General features: G+C 46.4%; 1 protein-coding gene across 5 annotated transcripts in view; it reads right to left on the minus strand.

Annotated features, from left to right (window-relative positions):
* Positions 1-2,854: 2,854 nt before the first annotated feature.
* The window catches only part of Prr5l (proline rich 5 like), a 102,087-nt gene continuing 84,746 nt past the window's right edge, over positions 2,855-20,195 (minus strand). For 3 of the 5 annotated variants that reach the window (XM_028767076.1, XM_028767077.1, XM_028767075.1), the window contains exons 8-10: positions 16,312-16,441; positions 14,566-14,601; positions 2,855-5,903 (exon numbers count right to left, since the gene is read on the minus strand). In XM_028767076.1, the coding sequence (XP_028622909.1) occupies positions 5,503-5,903; positions 14,566-14,601; positions 16,312-16,441 (567 nt within the window). In that variant the 3' untranslated portion in view covers positions 2,855-5,502. The remainder of the gene's footprint in view (positions 5,904-14,565; positions 14,602-16,311; positions 16,442-20,195) is intronic. The other 2 variants (XM_028767079.1, XM_028767078.1) reach the window with 1 other exon arrangement.

Consider the following 20,195-nt stretch of genomic DNA (forward strand, 5'->3'; position numbering starts at 1 on the left):
TCTCTCTCTCTCTCTCTCTCTCTCTCTCTCTCTCTCTCTCTCTCTCTGTGTGTGTGTGTGTGTGTGTGTGTGTAACATGTGGGTAGGTGCTCACAGAGGCCAGAAGAAGGTATAGGATCTCCCGGGAGCTTGGGTTACCAGTTGGCTGAAGCTCCCTAATATGGGTTCTGGGACCCCCTGAAACAGAAGGGAGAACTCTTACCTGCTATGCCATCTCTCTGACCTACATCTGTTACTTTAGCCCAGAGTTTAATATAAGCCATTATCAGGTTTTAAGAAACTAAAACAGCAAAAAGAGAATGTGGTGGGTGGGCTCACACAAATGGCAACTGCAGGCATCAACCACCACCATCACAATGACCCTGAGAGCTGGACTTCAGACTCTGCAGAAGAGCCCAAGCCAGTGGGCACTGGTATGTAGGCAGGGAGGTGTTAAGGCAGGTTCTGAGAATGTGGGAAAACTGCTAACAGGAACTCACCACTGATGCTGGAATTAACTGTCCCTGCTAGGTTATACTGCAAAGACAGGATTCACCAATTCCACCCTCCAGCCCCCAGTGGTGGAAGCATCTATAGGGGTCCAACTGACAGCAGAAATCCTGGGTTTGCAGAATCCTGGCTACAACATCACAACTGTTAAAAGGTACGAATCTGAGCCAATGGTACAACTAACCAGTTCTTTGAGAAGATTTAGCTTTAAGAGCAAAAGATTTGGAAAAGAACTAGGTGGGTGTGTTGGTCTCCTCCTTTAGTCCCAGCAGTCAGGGTCATGTAGATCTGTAAGTTCAAGGCCAGCCTGGTCTACTGATAGAGTTCCAGGACAGCCAGGGCTACACAGAGAAACCCCGTCTTCAAAAACCAAAGAAAAGAAAAAGAGAAGAGAGAACTCTAGCCTGGATTCGTATTTTGGGTTAGGAAGGAACTTACAGGTAGTAGATATCTTTGACACAAGTGACATTTAAGAAAATAAAGCCCATTCATGACAGTTTTGTAAATCCACTTTAACTATGAAATTCAGAACTGACTTAGACTTTGGGTGTTTTATGGTGCTATCCAAGTTTATATAGAGTAGAATAAATTCATTTAATGAAAATTCCACTTTTTCTCATAAGTTCAATTTATCAGCTTCCATGGCATAGGATGCTTTTGCCTACTGATAGAAAAACAGACATAGTTAAAAGAGGTAGATTCAAACTGTACATTCACTTAAACGTGTGTGAGGTGCTGGGCTGAGCTCATAAACAGGACTAAGCATTATTCAAAGGTTGCTTGGAAGTTACTGCTAAAACCTTCTAGGTTTATAAAGAATAATCGAATCTGCCATCCAAATGTAAAAGCATAAAAAGGGTCTTTGAATTTGGTTATTCACTCTAATGGCAAATAATATTATTTGTTACATTTGTAATTATCATATTTACTAAATATTAAGATTTAAAGCCACACTTTAAAAATAATATGGAAAGGAAAGAAAAAAAACCCACCCAAGTTACTCTGTACATAAAATCCCCTGTTCTCCTTGTCCAACTCTTGTCTGTGTCCCCTGGAACCTGCCAGTTCTCAGTTTCTCTGGGAACCATGAAACCATCACTCACCTTGGAGGAGGAGCTGGTAATGGCGATTCTTCACTTTCTCTCAAGCCAGGATGCTTCCTAGAGCAGGACGCTACAACATTAGATTTAAGGCTTGGGTTCCAACCATTCCAGTCTCCAAAGAAGCAGGTACCTTGGTTATTTTTTTCCATCCCTGTATTCCTGGCACCAAGTAAAATGCTTGGTACAGTGAAAGCAACCCAAAGCATGATGTTGGTAATTCAGCAGGCAAATGGATGTGTACGGTGGTATACTATCATGCCATGGTATGCCAATGACTAAAAATCAATACGCCTGTGTTAATCTTACAGTTCTCTAAGACAGAAGTCTGACATGGTTCTCACTGGCTAGAACCAAGGCATCAGGGCTGTTATTGTGCGGGAACTCCCAGGGATAATGTTTCCTTGCCTATGCAGCTTCCAGAGGCTGTCACATTCCTCTGCTTATAGCCATCTTACCTCACCACTGAGGTAGAATGCCCAATGACCATGGACCAGGAAAACTTAGTGTAATTAATCAGCTGAGACAGCACCTCTCCAAGCACTTTTTATTAAGCCTTCTGAGGCCTCAAACTAACACCGCCCTGCTAAAAAAGTATTTATGCAAAGAGTAAAACATTATAAATGTCTTCTGTCAAGCAGAATCAGAAAGAAATATGTGAGGAGTCCATGATAAATATAACACAAAAAGCATCCCCTCTGGGTCAAACACTCTAGGAGGAAAGACTGCAGGAGTTTTTGTTTTGTTTTATTTTTTTCTTCTTCCTTCCCTCCCTCCCTCCCTCCCTCCCTCCCTGCCTCGCCCGCTCCCGCCCTTCCTTTCAAGCTTTCTACTTGGTTTTAGGTTTTTGAGACAGGGTTTTTGTGTAACCTTGACTGTCCTGAAACTTGCTGTATAAACTAGGCTGACTTCCAACTCACAAAAATCTGCTTGCCTCGGCCTCCCAATTACTTGGATGAAAGGGTTTTGCCACCACCATTGGGCTTAGGATAGTTTCAGATTGTGTTTTAAAAGAAGCCTTGAAGGGCTAGTTTAGTGTTTTCTAATCTCATCTGCAGATGAGATGCTTTTCAATGAAAGAACGAGCCTAAGCAGTTCAAGGATGGCCAATGAACCCAAGGGCCTGACTCTGGAGCGGAGGCCATGGGACAACGGAGCAGGTAGCACACAGGGAGTGTGAGGAGTTTTGAGGGCAGAAGCACCACGGCCAGCTTACTGTGCTTACAAATTCAACCAAAACACACTGGAAGCACGCTGCACAGCAGTGCCCATGACATAAACAATGTTTATTGTATCTATTTTGAAAACAGACAGTCAGAAAAGAGTTTAGTTTGTGAGTTCCCGCAGAGCCCTGAGCTGGAATTATTCCCTGTCACTAACATTCAGCTTAAGGAAATCCTTGGCATTAAATAGCAAGATGAGTCTCCATGGTAACAGGGGCATGAAATTTGGTTAAAACTGCTACAGGTGACACTCTTACAAAAGACCTGATGGTTAAAATGCCACAAATGTCCCTAAAATGTTTATGTGTATGATCTGGGACATTTCTGTAACAATACGAGGTTGTCCAAAGAGAATCTTGTAAACTGTGTAAAGTCAGCAGCAATGAAGTTCTACAGCCTGTACACTTTCAATACAAGAGCTCAGGTATTACACTGACAACTTCTGTCCTTGACAGAGACATCAAAGATAAGGAAAAAGGCATTTTAAAAGCATGCATTGTTAATCTTATCAACGGAAAAAAACAAACCCAGAGATGACTAATTACTTTGCCTTGATCAATAAATAATCTCAAGTGTGTGCTTGGAGTACTAACAAGAACCTAGCCATCAGTTAAGTCAAATAAACTGCAATGCTTTGCCTGCTAACATACGTTAACAACTTATGGAGTTTAAAAAAAATATTTCGTGTGTGTGTGTGTGTGTGTGTGTGTGTGTGTGTGTGCACATTCAGATGCCCTCAGAGGATAGAAAAGAGCATCAGAATCTCTGGGACTAGAGTTATAGGCATGTAGTTGTAAGCTGTCTTGATGTTCTAGGAACTAAATCACATCTCTGAGCCTTCTGCAAGAGCTGCAAGTGCTCTTAAACACCGAACCACTTCTCCAGCACCCAACTTGTAGACTTTAGACACCACATACAGAGAGATTATTTTTTTTTGTTTGAAATTCTCAAAAGAATCTGAACATTTGTGTATGTGGAGTGTGTATGCACACATATGGGTACAAGCGTGTGTGCAACTGCATAAGCAGTGTGTGCACACATGCAGACATTTCTCTTTCGTCGTTATCTCTTAGAAGGACAAATTTAAAACACTTTTTAAAATACAATTTCTAAAGCAGAACCCATCAACAGCACAGCTGTAGTCAGATTTCAGATCTTTGCCCAGAAGGGAGACACCATCGAGGCTTAGAAGAGCTTGAAGTGCCTCTTCTGTTGGCGAAATGTTTTGCTGATGAAATGTATTGACATTTCATCAACAAAAATTTCAAAGGCTGACCAGCAGATCCCGAAAGGCCAGCAGACACCACAAGCAGAGTCAGGAGAAACCTTCTATATTTTTCGGAGCTTCTATTGGCAAGGCCAACAGATAACTATAAAGAGGAAGCCAGCGACTCAGTGTAGATAAAAAGTTCCTTTTCCCCAGCCTGGAGGGAGCAGCAGTGAGGACCTAGCATAGTAACAAAGTCTGCTGCCTCAAATAATAACATGAGACAGATGTAACAGGGATTCCAGACACTTCTGTAATCTCAGGGAATAAACATCCCTCCAAGGAAAGCATGTCCATGTCCCTATCTCTGTCTGCTGTAAAGGAGACACAGTCCAGTCACCACACTTCCCTGCTCGAGAGGCAGTCTCCTGAGCCCAGCACAGCCTCCCCTAGAAGCCAAGACACTAACAGCACAGGCCATTCCAGACACAGTCCCGGCTCCTCCAGAGCTCTGAGGTATGTGAGTCCTGCCCACTACTGATCCTTCTATTCTGAGCTTATTCCATCACCTTTTGAAGGGGTCCCCTTGTGTTTAGTCTGCAAACACACGCCACTGGAAATGAACAGTACAAGATCCTATGTGCAAATATTTGCAAACTTTTTTTTGAGCAATACACATTTTACAAATTCAAGTGAAATCCAGGTACAGTCTAGGTCAGCTGCTGTCAGCTAGCCTCTCATACACACAACAGAAAAGTGGCCGGTTCCTGAAACTGGAGCAAGAGTAAGGCACCAGTGACTGAGAAGGTTCATTCCCAGAGTCTGGGAAGAAGCCTGAGACGGACATGCTGAGAGGCTTAATGCAAGACAGGGCTGTGCCAGCTTGGTAGGTCCTCCTAGGCCAAAGCCCATGATGTAGACAGCACATGACATCTGGACATACATAAGAAATGAACCCTCGCCCACGAGTAGGAGAATGATTTCCCAGTAACTCTGCAATTAAAGTGAAAAGGGCACATTCCCAGGACCATGTGTGCTATGGGCTGCAGTTGACTTCCATGCTACACAGAACCTCTATCTGTTCTTTCCACCCACTGGCTTCTGCCTCGTAAGATCATAACGGGAACTGCAGAAGCTGGCACATTTCAGATGCTTGTGTGTAGTAGTCCAGCCTTCTGCTATAATAATGCCAGAGCACTATATACTAGGAGCATCAGCCAGCCCAATAGTATGAGAAGGCCTAGAGATGAGGATCCAGGTGAATAGGGCAAGGCTGGAAGTCAGGAGAACAGTGGTATGAGGAGCTGGTCGCAGACACCAGAGTGGGGAGGTCGATGGGTGTTCTCCAAGGGCATGAACACTTGGCTTTGCCCTAAAGGAAATAAGGCAATACTGCCCAATGCAAGAGCCCCTTGGTGATCCATGGAGGAAAGGTGTCCTCATCCTAGCTACAAAGTAGGAATGGGTCCCTGGAGGTGGTGGCTCAGCTGAGGGAAGCACAGTTCAGCTCTGAGTCCTCCTGGCTGCCACTTGCTACATCTTCTAGTTCCAGTTCATCAGGACTGTCGAGGATGTTGGGCTCACTGGAGCACTGGCGGTGCGGTGGTGGGAAGCTGGGTGGCAGGAGTAGGTGTTTGTCCTCGCTGCCTGCCTCCTCCCCCAACCCTGAGTGCATCATGGTGGCCATAGCCAGCAGCTGGATGTCCGAGTGGGCATTGGCCACTGTGTGCCGCCGGACACTGCCACACTTCTCCAGGTATGCCTCCCCTTCCTGTTCTGTTAGAGGAGTCAAGACCATCTCATTCAGTGGCCGGCCAACTGTGGTCATCAGTGAGGCATAGTTCAGGACAGTCACCTTGGGTCGGACCCTGGAATGCCTCCTGGCTGCAAGAGAAGAAGCAGTAAATGCTGTGATTGGGGGAATGGTAACAGACAGGGACCAGAGGCTTCCCTGGAAGAGGGAGGGAATAGCTCAGCCTCTGCGACCAGCTTTAGGTGATGTCCTACTGAATGCAATGGAGAACAGGGCCATCTAAATGTCACGTGGCACCTGTTTATACCAGATCCTGTATCAGGTCAACCAGAAGCCTATAGTAAATGCTCACCTAAAACTTTTCTGGGTGGAGTGAACACGCAGTGCTTCCCCACCCCATTTCCTGATGCTGCTCGAGCTTGACTGGATTGGCCTTTAATTCCATTTGAACCATCTTCTCATAAGACATACACATTAGCCAGGGCTTCAGAATGTTCTTCAGGAGGTGCTGTCTGCAATGTCAGGAGGACTGGGGAGGGTGCCTCAGTCCGTAAAGGTTGTATTGCAAGCCCAAGGTCCAAAGTCTGATCCCAGGACCAAGCAAAAAGGCCAGCTGCAGTGGTGTGAGCTTGTAAATATAAAGCTGGGAGGTGGGGACAGCCAGAACCTTGGCATGGGCCGGCCAGCCAGGCTACCCTACTTGGCAACTTTCAGGCCTGTGAGGGACTCTTTTTAAAAAACAAAACAAAGGAACTCAAAACAGAAACCAAACAAACAAACAAAGAAAAAAAACTGGGGACTGGGGAGACTGCTTAGTGAATAAAGTACTTGATGCACTAGTGTAAGGACCAGAGTTCAGATCCTTAGAACCCATGTGAATGCCAGGTGAGTATGGTGGCTACCCTGTCATTCCAGTACTCAGAAGGCAGAAACAGGAGATCCCTGGAACAAGATTCCTAGATAGACTACCCTGATCTGTGAGCTCTGGGTTCAACTGAGAGACTATGTTTCTATGAATAAAGTAGACACCACTCAAGAAAACTCCCAGTGTCAACCTTGGGTCTACAACTGCTGCTTTTTAAGTGTTGTGTTCTAGAAACTGCTGAAACTTCATATGTATGAGGCTTTGTGGTTCAGGGCTGTTATCCCAACTACTCAGGAGGGAGAAGCAGGACGATCTCAAGTTAAAGGGCTGTCTAGGCTACAGAGCAAGTTTAAGACCAGTCTGAGCAAGTAAGACTCTGTCTCAAAATAAAAGGTATAGAGAAGGCCAACAGTTTAGCTCAGTTGTAGAGCATTTAACTAGCATGTATGATGAGCTAGGTTCAAATCTCATGACCATAAAACATCAAAAATACTTAGCATGCATTCTGGACTCCTGCTAAAAGCTGGATCTAAATCATAGCATATTGATATTGTTAGTGTCTACTTTAAAGAGGAGAGAATTGAGTATCAAAGAAGTAGGAATTTACCCACGGTCACACAGTTAGAGCACTGGATGAGCCCTAGGGTCACAGCCTTGCAGGATCTCAACATATAGGAACAATGAAGTTGTGCCCATCCAGGAGGGTAAATGTGTACTCAGAGGGCTCTGTGGTGCCAGACAGAAGCATCTGTGACACATGGGAGAGGCTGTGGAGAGGATAGGAGAGGTGTACTTCAGGAAAGGGCCCTAGCAAGAGGTGGAGCATGGGCTACTGCCAGAGACACAAGCAAGAAAAGCCAAGGAGGGTGCAGAGACACAGGAAAAAAGGGAAGACCAATGTCAGAGTAAAGAAAAGGGTTGATGGACAGGCTCAAATGACAGTGATGAAAGTGAAGATGACATGAGCTGGGGACAGCAGTTACTAAAACTACAGAGCTCATGGGATGACTGTAGAGGAACAGGACTCAGAGTAACTTGAGCCAGCATACTCTGAACTCAGAATAAAAGGACCACCACATCCCTCAGGTGCTCAAGAGGAAGCAGTCTGGAGTGCTGGAGAAAGAATGATATCAGGAATGCCAACAGACAATAAGAAGAAGGAATTTATGCACAATACTTGTCACCTCAGAGAAACACATTTCTATAATGGTCTAACATCATAAAAATGGCTACTTCTAAAACTGAAGCAGCAGAAGACTTCACAGCAGCAAGGACATAGCTAAGGGACCATCCTTCAAACGACGCCCCTAGGAACAACTTATTTCTCATACTACTTTTACAACCTAGCACTGTGGGTTGTCTATAGGGAACTCCTCAATCAGCCTAGCAAAAGCTGGGCCCAACACATTCAGAGGACGCATCCTAAAAGCCAGTCTCTGTACCTGAGGGAAAGCAACCATCACAAGGTGGGGTGTGTGCAGAGACAGAGCTGGAAAAAAGAGAGGGGCTTTCCCATTTCATCTGTGAGGACTCAATCCCAGGAGTTGGGGATATCCTCTAATTGGGAAAGAGGTATACAGAATGCACCAACACTAGTAAGAGACTGAGAATTTATATGTGACTAAAACCTGGGCAGACAGATTAGCCAGGGTGGGCAGTCCAGGAAGAGAGCAGAATTGAAGCAGGGGCTGGGCCTGGAGAGGACACAGGAGAAGTTGAGGGAATGTGGACTCAATGTGTACAGCTGAGACACACTGTCTTTCTGGCTGAGGGATGTTTTTCAGGGGCCTCAACTTGGTGGAATGAGTCCAGGAGAGGTGTCTCTGAGGGTTTCCTAGGCCTCATCCATCATTCACTGCGGTCAAGTGCTTGGAGGGTTCTACAGGCAGTGCATTAACAAAAGGCCGCTTTGGCTGTGGCTGAAAAGAGCTGAGAATTGAAGCCAGAGTGAGACTGGACCAGCACTGTGTGTGTGTGTGTGTGTGTGTGTGTGTGTGTGTGTGTGTGTGTATCCACAAATGTGCACACACACACTCGTGCATGCATGCATACACGTATGCGTGTGTCTGTGGTGTGTGTGTGCTCGCAGGCATTCGAGCATGGGTGCATTTGTGTAGAACCATGCCTACCTTAGCCTTCAGCAAACATCTCTAGAGCTACACTGTTCCCAGGAAAGCAGGGTCACCTCTAAACCATGATAAAGAGATAGCCAGAATTATTATTCCTTTAGTGAGATACTATATTTTTCTACACAGAAGCCCCTCCCCGACACATCCTGAAGTTCAGCTGGGTCTGCCTACCATTCCAAGAAAGCTGAAAGTTTCCTGTTTTTTGATTGTTTGTTTGTTTTGCTGTTCACTTGTTGGGGGGTTGTTTATTTTTAGTCTTTTATTCACTTTCTTTTAGATGCTGAGTAAAACACAAGTATGCTTCTTCTGACACCGCAAGTTTCCTTACTCTTTCTCTACCGTTCCTGTCCCTGCCATGTGACTGCTTGGTACCACAGGATGTAACCCCATTCCAGTAACTCAAGCCGTATGCCCATCTCCTCGAATTTTTTCTCCTCCAGGCAGCTGCTAAGATTTATACCTTGCCTGCCCTGGCAGTTTTTTCTTTTCTTTTTAATATTTTTTATCTTCTTTGAAATTTCATACACCATGTTTTGATCATATTCACCTTCAACCCCTTTCCCTAATTCATTCCAGACCCACATCCTCACCCTCCTACACACCTCCCCCAACAACTCTGAATCTTTTGTTTTGGTGGGGTTTTTGTCCGAGACAGGATTTCTCTGTGTAGCCCTGGCTGTCCTGGAACTAACTCTGTAGACTGGGCTAGCCTTGAATTCAGAGCTCCATTTGTGCTACCTCCAGAATGCTAGGATTAAAGGCATGTACCACCACCGCTGCTAAGTCATTTTTTCTGCCAATAGAAGTTTTTCATTTCAGCTCCAATAAAATTTTCCTTCAACTTCTTTTTAAAATTATTTTATTGATGAGACTAAGAGCCCCAAGACACAATCTTGTTTTCCCTGATATCAATGTGAAAAATGTTAGTGCAAAGGTACCAAGAGTTCCTGGAAATACAGAGAAACTTGTGTGTGTGTGTGTGTGTGTGTGTGTGTGTGTGTGTGTGTGTGAAAGAGAGAGACAGAGACAGAGAGACAGAGACAGAGATGTGGGACTGCGTAAGGATATCCTGGGTCATGGTTGAGCAGGTGCCTAGAACCCCGAGACTCTGCAGACTCTGCTGCGTGGAATTCTGCGGGAGAACCGGCAGGAGTTCGGTCCCTCCCATCATCCAGGATCCTGAAAAGCAGTCACATCTCCATAGAGTCACATAGGCCAGGCTATAGGCCTCAGGCCCTAGGGATTTACATACTAATGAAGGCCAGAGGGCAGAGCAAATTAAACATGCCTCCCCCAGATCCTCCCCCAATCCTCCCCCTTTCTCCCTCCCTATATAACTCGGAACTGCCCTGAGTTTTTGGGGGGTACGCCTAGATCCATCTATTATCCGCCATGACAATAAACCTTTTTGGAACCAAGGACTTCCTCGTTTTATTGGGGCCTGCCGCCGCCAAGGCCCTCAGGCCGCTGGAACCATAGGACTTCTTCTCTAATGTGGTGGCCTTCTTAAATTTTCCCCACACAGAGACGGAGGGAGAGAGAAAGACAGAGAGACAGAGGGAGAGAGACAGAGACAGAGACAGAGACAGAAAGAGCTATATTTCATATGTATACATGTGTGTGGGCATGCATATGGAGGCTCTCTCAACCACTTCTCCACTTTATTCTTTTGAGAATAACTCTCACGCTGAACCTGGGCCTCACCAATTCAGCTAACCTAACTGGCCAGCAAGCTCCAGGGATCTTATTCCTGGGGTTAAAATTATACTATCATGCTCAACATGAATTCTGAGGTTAGGTTTTAGTCCTTATCCTTGGTGAGCACTTTACTGACTGAAGCATCTTCATAGCCCCTAGAGAGAGGTCTTGAAGAAAGAGTACTTCAGATAGCTGTGCTACTAGAGACTGGTTCATAGACTCAAGACTCACAGACCTCTCTAGGGTCTGGGTACAAAGAAGGATGTCTCCCATGACTTGTACAGTTTAGGGGGAGAACAGACAAATCACACAGTATGACAAGGGTTTGGGACCAGGGAAATATAAGGAGGTAATCCTCACATCTGGAGGAGGGGGTGGGGGGAACAAGCTACTCCCAAGGGGTCTGTAATACATGGCACACCTGCTTAGCCCCACCCTCAGTGCTCTTTCTTCCTCCTGCTCTCTCTCAGAAGAAGGCCAGAGCTGGTGTTCAAGCCCCGGGCCACTCCAAGAAGGTAGGTGACTAACAGCAGACTACACAGCTGAGCCCTGACCCTTGTAGTCACTGAGCCGCATGTAGCCTCCTCTCTCACCCTGCAGGGACTTGCAAGAGAGCCCTACAGTTAGCACTGCCTTCCACTCTCTGGAACAATGTTTTGGTCCTCAACTTGCTGCTGGCAGAGCCAAGATCACACGGACCCTATGGTTTGCCAAGTTTGCTGGGGGACAGTGCTTCCTTGATGAGCTGCCAGTCACCAGAGCTAATCCTCAGAGAAGTCAGCTGAAGGGGGGTGACTCCATCAGTCAACCCCACTGGGCTCTTGAGGAAGCCTGTGAGCCAAAGGTTGAGGCCTGAGCTGACAGGCAGCTTTCACTCTTGGTCTCATTTTTCTTCTCTCTTTTTCTTCTTTGTAACAGGGATAGTAGGACCATGGCCCCTGGGGAAATGGAGTCTCCCATAGAGGGACTCACTGAGATTGTCTTCCTAGAAACTCTTGAGACCTAAAGTCTGGGCTTTCCTTGTAATGTAGCACTTTGGCAGAGAGAGACTGGTCAGCCACCTTACCTTCCTTAACTTTCTTTTGAAAGCTTTATTCCTTCCTCACAGGTCCCCAACAAAGAAAGGCATTAATTTCTGTGGAAGCCAGCAATGGCAGTTTCTTTCAGACTCCTAGAGAGGAAAAGCCAGGGTGGAGCAGTCCTTTGTTGGGGATTGGCTCCTCAATAAGCCTTTGATCTTCTAGGCTCCCAGAATGGCCCTGCCATAGTGGGCTCCTGCTCTGGTCCAGAACCTGCAAAGGCCCACACAGCCTTTGTCATGCAGAGAAGGTAATGCCCAGCTGCAGGGCCCCAGGTATACAAAGGAGTGAGGATGTGGAGGATAGGGAGGGCTTTTGTAGGGAAGGAATCCAGCCTCGGGATGTTTGCTGCAGGGGAAGGGCCCTGAGAGCCTCAGAAAATCCCAAGTAGCTCAGGAATTTGGGTAACTTGAAAGGTAGCAGTTGGGCGGGGGTCCACCCTCCACACTGCCTGTAAAACACTCTCTCTCTCTCTCTCTCTCTCTCTCTCTCTCTCTCTCTCCTTCCCTCCCTTCCTCCCTCCCCCCTCTCTCCCTCTCCCCCTCTCCTTTCCGCTCCCCCTCCCCTCCCCCCTCTCTCTCCGTGTGTGTGTGTGTGTGTGTGTGTGTGTGTGTATGTGTGCGCGCGCGTGTTGCTGTTGCTTTTCTTTTACTTTCACTGCTACCCTCCTTACCTGATACTTCCATTGTCCTCTTGTAATAAGAAAAGAAAAGGTGAGGCTTTGGAGGGGAGGGCTTGCACACATGTGAACACACACACACACACACACACAGAGTCACACTCCATTTGGGGCCTTGGATAGGATCATTTATCTATTGTTCTAAAGCAAGACTCCTGGTCCTGGTTTCAGTACAGGTGGGGCAAGACACTGCCTTAGCATCTCTGGAGTCCAGGATGCAGGCCATACAGCAGGAATACAGGGCAAGCATTGGCTTACAGACAATTCCGCTAGGCTCCGCCCAACAGTTGCCTAGCAATAGCTCTCATCATCACAGGCAGCCATTACTACCTGTGCCTCAGGCAGGAGCAAACCAGGTGTGGCAGCATATGAGAGAGCTGCTCCCACCCCAGACCCCTTCCTCCTCTCTTTCACCCTCCTTTTCTCTTTCCTCCCTCTCTGTTCCCACATGTTTCCAGGTAGCCTCTCTTTCTCTCTTTCTGCCCTTGTCTATCCCCCTGCCCCACTCCCCATCTCTATCTCCTTTCTAGGTACCTGCTCCCTTCCCTTTCCCCCAATAAGCTATCTTTATCCTAAGTCTGTCACATGGTGTGATTTCCCTGGGTGATACCTTGGCAGGAGCCTGCCAGGTACTCCCTTACCCCTACTGCATTATATCACAATTTATATTTCATAACAGCAAGCCTCTACCTTTCTTGCCTGCAAAGCTGGGGCACTTCTCAGGCACCCCAAGAGTAAGGGTAGTACCACTCTCTTTGGGCCATGCACATCTGTCAAAGTCTGGACAGGAGTATGCAGCATGGCCACTGGCTGAGTGCCTTTTCAGATGATGGCCCAGCTGTCTTGGCAATCTCGTGCTGTCCTGGTCTCAGGGGAGACACAGCACACCCCTGCCTCAACTTTTTAAAAGGATCTCTTATGACCCTATTGCAACTCTTAATTTTTTTTTCATTATACATTCACAAAATGTTATGTGTATATATGTGTGTCTATGTGCGGGTATGTGCACCCATGTGTACCTACTTACACGCAGGGTTAGAGGTATTGTAATCTCACTGGAGCTGGAGTTACAGGGACTTGTATTGGGTTCTAGAAACTAGACTTGGGTCTTCTGTAAGAGCAATATGTTTGTAAACTTTGAACCATTTCTCCAACACCTCAATTATTGTCTTAATATCGCTCTGTCCCAGACTGAGTGAATATTACTTTCACAAGTATACTTACTTAATGTATATGAGTGATCTGTCTTCATACACACTAGAACAGGGCATCGGATTCCATTACAGATGGTTGTGAGCCACCACGTGGTTGCTGAGAGTAGAACTCAGGACTTCTGGAAGAGCAGCCAGTGCTCTCAACCACTGAGCCATTCTCTCCAGCCTATGAATTCTATAGAAGTCTCTATCTTCAAAGGGTAAGGAAGGTCACCTCAGCTTTTAACATGTAGAGGTCTGGGATGAAATGTCTGGCCTGGGACACCTCATGGACTAAGGAACAGAGGAGCAGGATCACCTATGCCACTATCCCTTAACGACCTCGAATCCTCAATGCTGACAGTTTGGGCATGCGGGATGGTGGACTGTCCAGGGCAGCTTAGAATTCTCAAGTCTATTCTGACAGTTTCTCTGTGTAGTCCTGGTTGTCCTGGAACTCACTCTGTAAATCAGGCTGGCCTTAAACTCAGAGATCCGCCTCCCTCTGCCTCCAGAGTGCTGGGATTAAGAACATGAAGTGGGAGCTAATGACATGGGTTAGAAGTTAAGAGCACTGTCTGCTCTCCCAGAGAACCCAGATTGGATTCACAGCAGCGCACGATGACTCAGAACCACCTGTGACTCCCATTCCAGGGGAGTCAAAGCCCTTTTCTGGCCTCTTCAGGCACTAAACACACAAGCACACACATATAGGCAAACCACCCATACACATAAAACAACAAAATAATTTTAAAACATAAAGGATTAGTGAACTAAAGGCAGTGAAGAGGCAGAGTCAAGCTGGAGGATCAGAGGCTCAAGGTCATCCTTGGCTACATAGTAAGGCTGAGGCCAGCCTGGGCTACATGAGACCCTGTCTCAAAATTATTGTTCTTTGTTAGAAGACATTACATAAACAGGAATTCAAAGCCAAATATTTGAAAACCACTTGTCCCTTGGATGTCTCTCCTGTATGTGAGACCATGTATTTCCACACACTTGTTTGGCTTTCTCATTAATCTTTTACAGGGATCTGTTCCAACTAAGAGCTTATGGGGATTGAAGTAAAGTTTGTTTGTTTTTTTTTTCCTTTTCCTTTATTGGAATTAGGCCCTGACTATGTTGGAGTTCTTGGCATAACACCACTAACCTGCTGGCATCCTGATATCTCCCTGAGTCCTGATCCCTGAAACGACATGAGCCCAGACAGTATTAAGGAAGGTAGGCTCCATGGAGACCTAGGCAATACAACATCCAGCTTAGGGAAGAGACACAGGGTGGGAGACTGCCTTCCTTTGATAGCTTTCAGATTTATGTGACGGGAGTGAGGAAGAGACCAGAGAATGAACCTATGAGACCTGGGAGTCAGCTGAATGGAGCCAGCCTCCTCCAATCTGTGGCTGCTGTGATAAAGCTAGTATCTCCAGAGAAACAGGACCAGGGCCAGGAAAACAGCCCTTAGACGGCTAAGAGGCCCAGGGGAGCATGCTCTCTGGAAACCATTCCTTGCCCCCTTGGCTTTGAAGCTCAACTACAAATCCATCACCGCAGGATGAGGGCCAAGTAAGTGTAATCCAGGTAATGTTTCTTACTCTGCATCTTTCTGTGGCTGCAAGCTGTGCTGGCTTTGGAGTACAGCAGCCTGCACCGGTCTAACAAGCATGCTCAAATACCTACTGTATTGCTGCATGGCTGGACATTAGGTCCCAGTGCAGAAGCTGAAGACAGAAACTAGCAAGCATCTACTTTGTAAGGTCTTACATCTTAGGCAGTCTTTCACGAGGCTGTTTCTACCAAGGCCATGTTTTTGTTGGGAACTATTCTACAGTATATTGTACTATGACATCAGATGTTTCTACTGAGACTGTCTAGACTGTGCTCTCACTGGGAGAAGGAGCACATCTGATTCATCTCTAGATTCTATACAGAGACTAAGATACTGCCTGGTACTGCAGTACCACTACAGCCACCAAAACAAGAGGCCCAGGCAGAATGTATTCCCAAATGCAAGAACCCTGTCCCTTGCAGTGAAAGACCCTGTAGTACTTATACAAGTAAGAGTGGAGACAGTAGATGAAACATCTGACTGTAAATGTGACATGGTGGCTTCATGGTGGCTACTGTCAAGGGAAGAAATATCATGGCTGGGTTTCCACTCATATGAGTAACAGGTGTTGGATTGGCTAGTTTTATGTCAACTTGACACAAGTCATCTGAGAGAAGGTAATCTTAATTGAAAAAAATGCTTCCATAAGATCTGGCTATAGACAAGCCTATATGATATTTTCTTAATTAGTGATTGATGGGGGAAGAGTTCAGATCATTGTGTGTGCTTGTATCCCTGCGCTGGTGGTCCTGGATTCTATATGAAAGCAGGCTGAGCAAACCATGGGGAATAAGTCAGAAAACAGCACTCCTCTATGTTCTCCACTCAGCTCCTGTCTCCAGGTTCCTGTCCTGTTTGAGTTCCTGCCCTCATTGCTTTTGATAGTGTGCTATTATATAGAACTGTGAGTGAAAGAAACTCTTTCCTCCTCGAGTTGCTTTTGGTCATGGTGTTTCATTATAGCAATAATATGTCCAACTAAGGCAGGTATAATAAGAAATACAGTTTCTGGTATTAGATACAGAAAAACTAATGAGAAAGATCAAAGCTATTGGTCAAAGGAGGGGATGAGACAGGTACTACTACAGAGGTTGGGGCCAGTCTCTGAGGGAGGTTGGTAGAGAGGCAGAGTTGTTGCCACATGGCCTCAGAACATCTGTAACTAACAAACTAAGATTTTACACTGGCCTTCACTAGAACAAAGCATTGGGCAGACAATTGGTGCTTCATACCTCATAATAGGTATCATTATCCCGAAGCCTCTAGACTTCAGAGCTAAGTGCTTCTTACCCAGTGAATATGTGGGGCCTGAGCAGCTGCTGCGGTCCCCGCTGATGCCAAGGAAAGGAGAAACCACTTGCTTCACCAGCTCCTCCAGCTGCAAATAGCCCTCACTTGGGCCTGTGGGCTCATGAACACTCTACAAATGAACACACAAGACAGATAAAAGTCAGTGAAAAGTGTCAAAGCAGTGGACATCTGTCGACACCTGCCAATGACCCTCCTCTGTGAACAAGGCAGTGTGGCCACAGTCAGCCTCCCTGTGGTTAGAACAAAGGAAACAGGCCAGAAGCACTGGGCACTCGTCCCAAGTCAATAGATGAAAATGAGACAGAACAGGATATTGAGAGGAGGCAGGAGATGGGAGAAAGGAGAAATGCACGATTTGGAGCTGGTAGCTCTCCCAGGAACATGGGACATGGGGACACAGTTTACACTGAGCCTTTCAGAGGGAGCAGCCCTCGTTCCTCAGCCCCTCTGCCAGGTTGCCCAGCAAAACACAAATGACAGGTTTTCCTAGCCCTGTACAAAATGAAGATGCAGGGCCTGGAACTGAAAATCGGTAAGAATGTTGAATGGGAGATGAGCATCTATTAAAACAGACACTGAGAGACAAGTGGATCTCTGCATTCAAGGCTAGCCTAGTCTACAGAGCAAGGTCCAGAACAGCCAGGGCTACACAAAGAAACCCTGTCTTGAAAAACAATACATACATACATACATACATACATACATACATACATACATACATAGGAAGTAAATCCAGTTTAAGAAGTAAATCTAGAAACTGGGCCTTTTAAAAACAAAATCTGGGCTCAGAAACTGGGCCTTTTAAGAACAAAATCTGGGCTCACCCAGGACAATGTAGGTGGCATAGTTCCAATTCTCACTCTAAAGGTGAGGGGTGGTGAAGTCCAATGATCATCCCATCCCCAGAAGAGTGGTGAGCTTACCCAAAGCAAGCAGTTATTTCACAAAAGCCTCACATATGAACAAACACACAGGCCTCCCAACAACCAGGGACAGGCCCCGCTTCCAATGGCTACAAATAAAGACCAGGGGGCTTAAGAAACTTGCCTAGTTTACCACAGCCAATGGATGACAGAAATAAACAACATAAGACAGACAAACAAATCCCCCACTGGACTGGAACCCAAGATGTCTGGCTCTGAGCCCAAGTGACCACCACTTGTTACCAGGTTAGAAAACAGAGAAAAAGCACAGAAAAGTCCAGAATAGGAGAAAGAAGACCTAGAAAGTGGTTCTAGGTGTGTTTCTGCAGTACAGCACAGTAGGAGTCCTCAAACTTGCATTTGAGGTAAAAGCCAGGTGGCAAAGACCCAGAGAGCAGAAAGGGACAAGGGCCTGAGCAGGAAAGTAGGGAGACATGATAGCCCAAACTGGAAAGGAGCTGGTAAAAATCAACTTTCTAGAAAAGCAGCAGGCTCCTTGTGAATTGTTTCTCACTGCAAGGAGCTTGAAAGCATGACCTTCTGTTGAGGGGTAGCAAAGACCCAGAGACCAGAAAGGGACAAGGGCCTGAGCAGGCAAAGAAGGGAGACTCCAGGGGGTCTCTGTGCTTAGCCAGAAAGATTATCTTCTCAAATTCTCAAAATAGGTCCTAAATGGTTTTCCTTAAAAAGCTAACACTCACCACAGCCCTGGAGTTGTCCGAGGAGTGAAGCAAGTGGGGCCAAGTCCTGCAGATTAGGAATCCGTGGTTGAGATGTGGTTCCCAAGTAAAGGGGCTTTTCCTTGGTCTGTTTTAGCTACATCAAATGAGATGCAGATGCCTAGATGTTGGATGGTTTAAGGAAACAAGAAGCCTGAAAAGAGGCTATGCAGAGTTTGACAGAATAGAAGCAGAGTTTGCAGTCTAGGACTAAAAAGGGAAGGGAAGAGACAGCCATGGAGAAAGTGACTATCTATTGGAATAACCTTGACGGCGGTGCTGGAAACAGGCATGGCGATTCCCCACACCCTCTGTCCCAGCTCCACTGTCCCAGAGCTCAAGCAGCAGAATGCTTAGCGTTGGAAAGGAGCATGGAAAGAAAGTAAGCTGATTGACTCAGGAAGGCACGTGAAAGCTGGCCCAAACCGGAGCGGGCACTCAAGGCAATAGGAAGGCAAAGGGGCCTGTAACCAGATTTCAGGGTAGAGTGGTTCAAGCCATAAAATCACCTTTATTAGGTTTGGAGGCCCAGAAACGTTTTTCTTCTGATAGTTCACATCAGCATCATCTCTAGTCTTTTCTCCAAAAGAGACATGACAGGAATAAGAGGTGGCAAAGAAAGGGGCAAGAGGGATGATAACACAGCTTGCAACTGAGTGACACTCCAAAGGACACGGCCCTTGAGGACATCCTCAGCCTTTTGTCTGCTAAACCACTCACCACATAGCAACATATGAATGACAACTTTTCCTGGCCCAGTATGAAACAAAGAAGCTGAGCCTTATATTTGAAAATTATTAAGAACATTCAGTGGAAGATGGGAGACTACAGAACTAAAGACAGAGCCCTCCAAGGACAATGTCACATGCATTGCCTCGTGGGCAGGCAATACTCACTTAAAGACTTCCTTATCCTCTGGGAGGGACCCCTTGAGAAGAGGCGCTCTCTGCCTAGTATAGCACGAGCTGCCCTTATATTTTCCAAGAAGGGGGAATTGGCTCAAGAAAGTTTGGAGGACTGATGGGAAAGAGAGAGCTGAAGTCTGAAGTCTTCCCTTGTATCAGAGTCAGGTCGCTCTGGGAACATCATGCCCAGGTCTCATGCCCCTGTGGAGAGTTGGACAATTTATAGTACATTCCCTGTAGCAGGAGTGGTCCTGGAGTGGATTCCCTGAACATCCTATCCAGAATTCAAAGATGCTGCCCCTCAGGCCCTAGAAAACAGATTTGGATCGAAGAAAAACCTACACTGACTACTGCCTTCCTCCCAGCCTCAGCTCTGTATCTCCCAAGGGAGAAAGAGTCCAGGAAACCGACTTCCAGGAGGCTAAGAGGGGAAAGATGCCAAGTGCCCTGCCCTGGAGTGTGACCACTGTACAAGTTCTAAGGGTATTTCCAATACCTAGGAGGAGGCAGGAAGGAAGGCTGAGAGGTAGAGAGAGCAAAAGATGAGGAAGCTGACAGCTCCCACAGTTCAGTTTATACCCAGGTGAGTCAGCTAACCTCTCTGACCCTTCAATACCTTGACGTGGGAAAAATAAGAAGATCCACAGTGGGAACTGTTTCGTTGTCCATTTTTTGCAGAAACTCAACACAGCCACAGAGCTTATTGGGCTATAGTCCATGCGTCTAAAGAAAGAAGTCATCATGTGACTCAGGCCAGAGACCTTGGGTTCTCTAACTGGCTCCATCACTTTCTGAGCCATGCTCAATGAACACCTACTTTTATGACCAAAGGTGCTGAGGGCACAGCACAAAGGAGAAGCTTAAGATTTGCTCTGACTGCTCTAGATAACAAGTGTTTAGAGCAGAAAACAAAACAAACAAACAAAAACAACAACAACAAAAAACCCAAAAAACAAGCACTAAGACTCCAGCCCTGCAAGAATCAGGAAAGCCACAGTACCAGGTCAGTATTAGAGTCAGATTCTAATGTCTGGTGGAGGGATGGAGGGGCTGTAGGCCCAGGGACCCATTTGAGCAGATTCCGTAAGATCAGCTGAACAAAATTGCATGTGCACAGTGTGGTGGTAAATGGGACAGGCCAAAAGATGGAGGTTCTGGTGCATCTTTAGGGGCTTTAAGGGGTGATGCCATGTATTGTTCGGTTGTTCCACACGAAACTCAGAACCTCAAAAGGCTTTTGTTACAGAAACAGGTCCTCCTGCTCCAGTTTCATCTGGGGAGGATCCTCAAAAGGCAGCCACGGCCACACAGAGAAA

This window comes from Grammomys surdaster, unplaced genomic scaffold (genome assembly GCF_004785775.1).
Source record: "Grammomys surdaster isolate TR1022 unplaced genomic scaffold, NIH_TR_1.0 170, whole genome shotgun sequence".
NCBI classification, from domain to species: Eukaryota; Metazoa; Chordata; class Mammalia; order Rodentia; family Muridae; genus Grammomys; species Grammomys surdaster.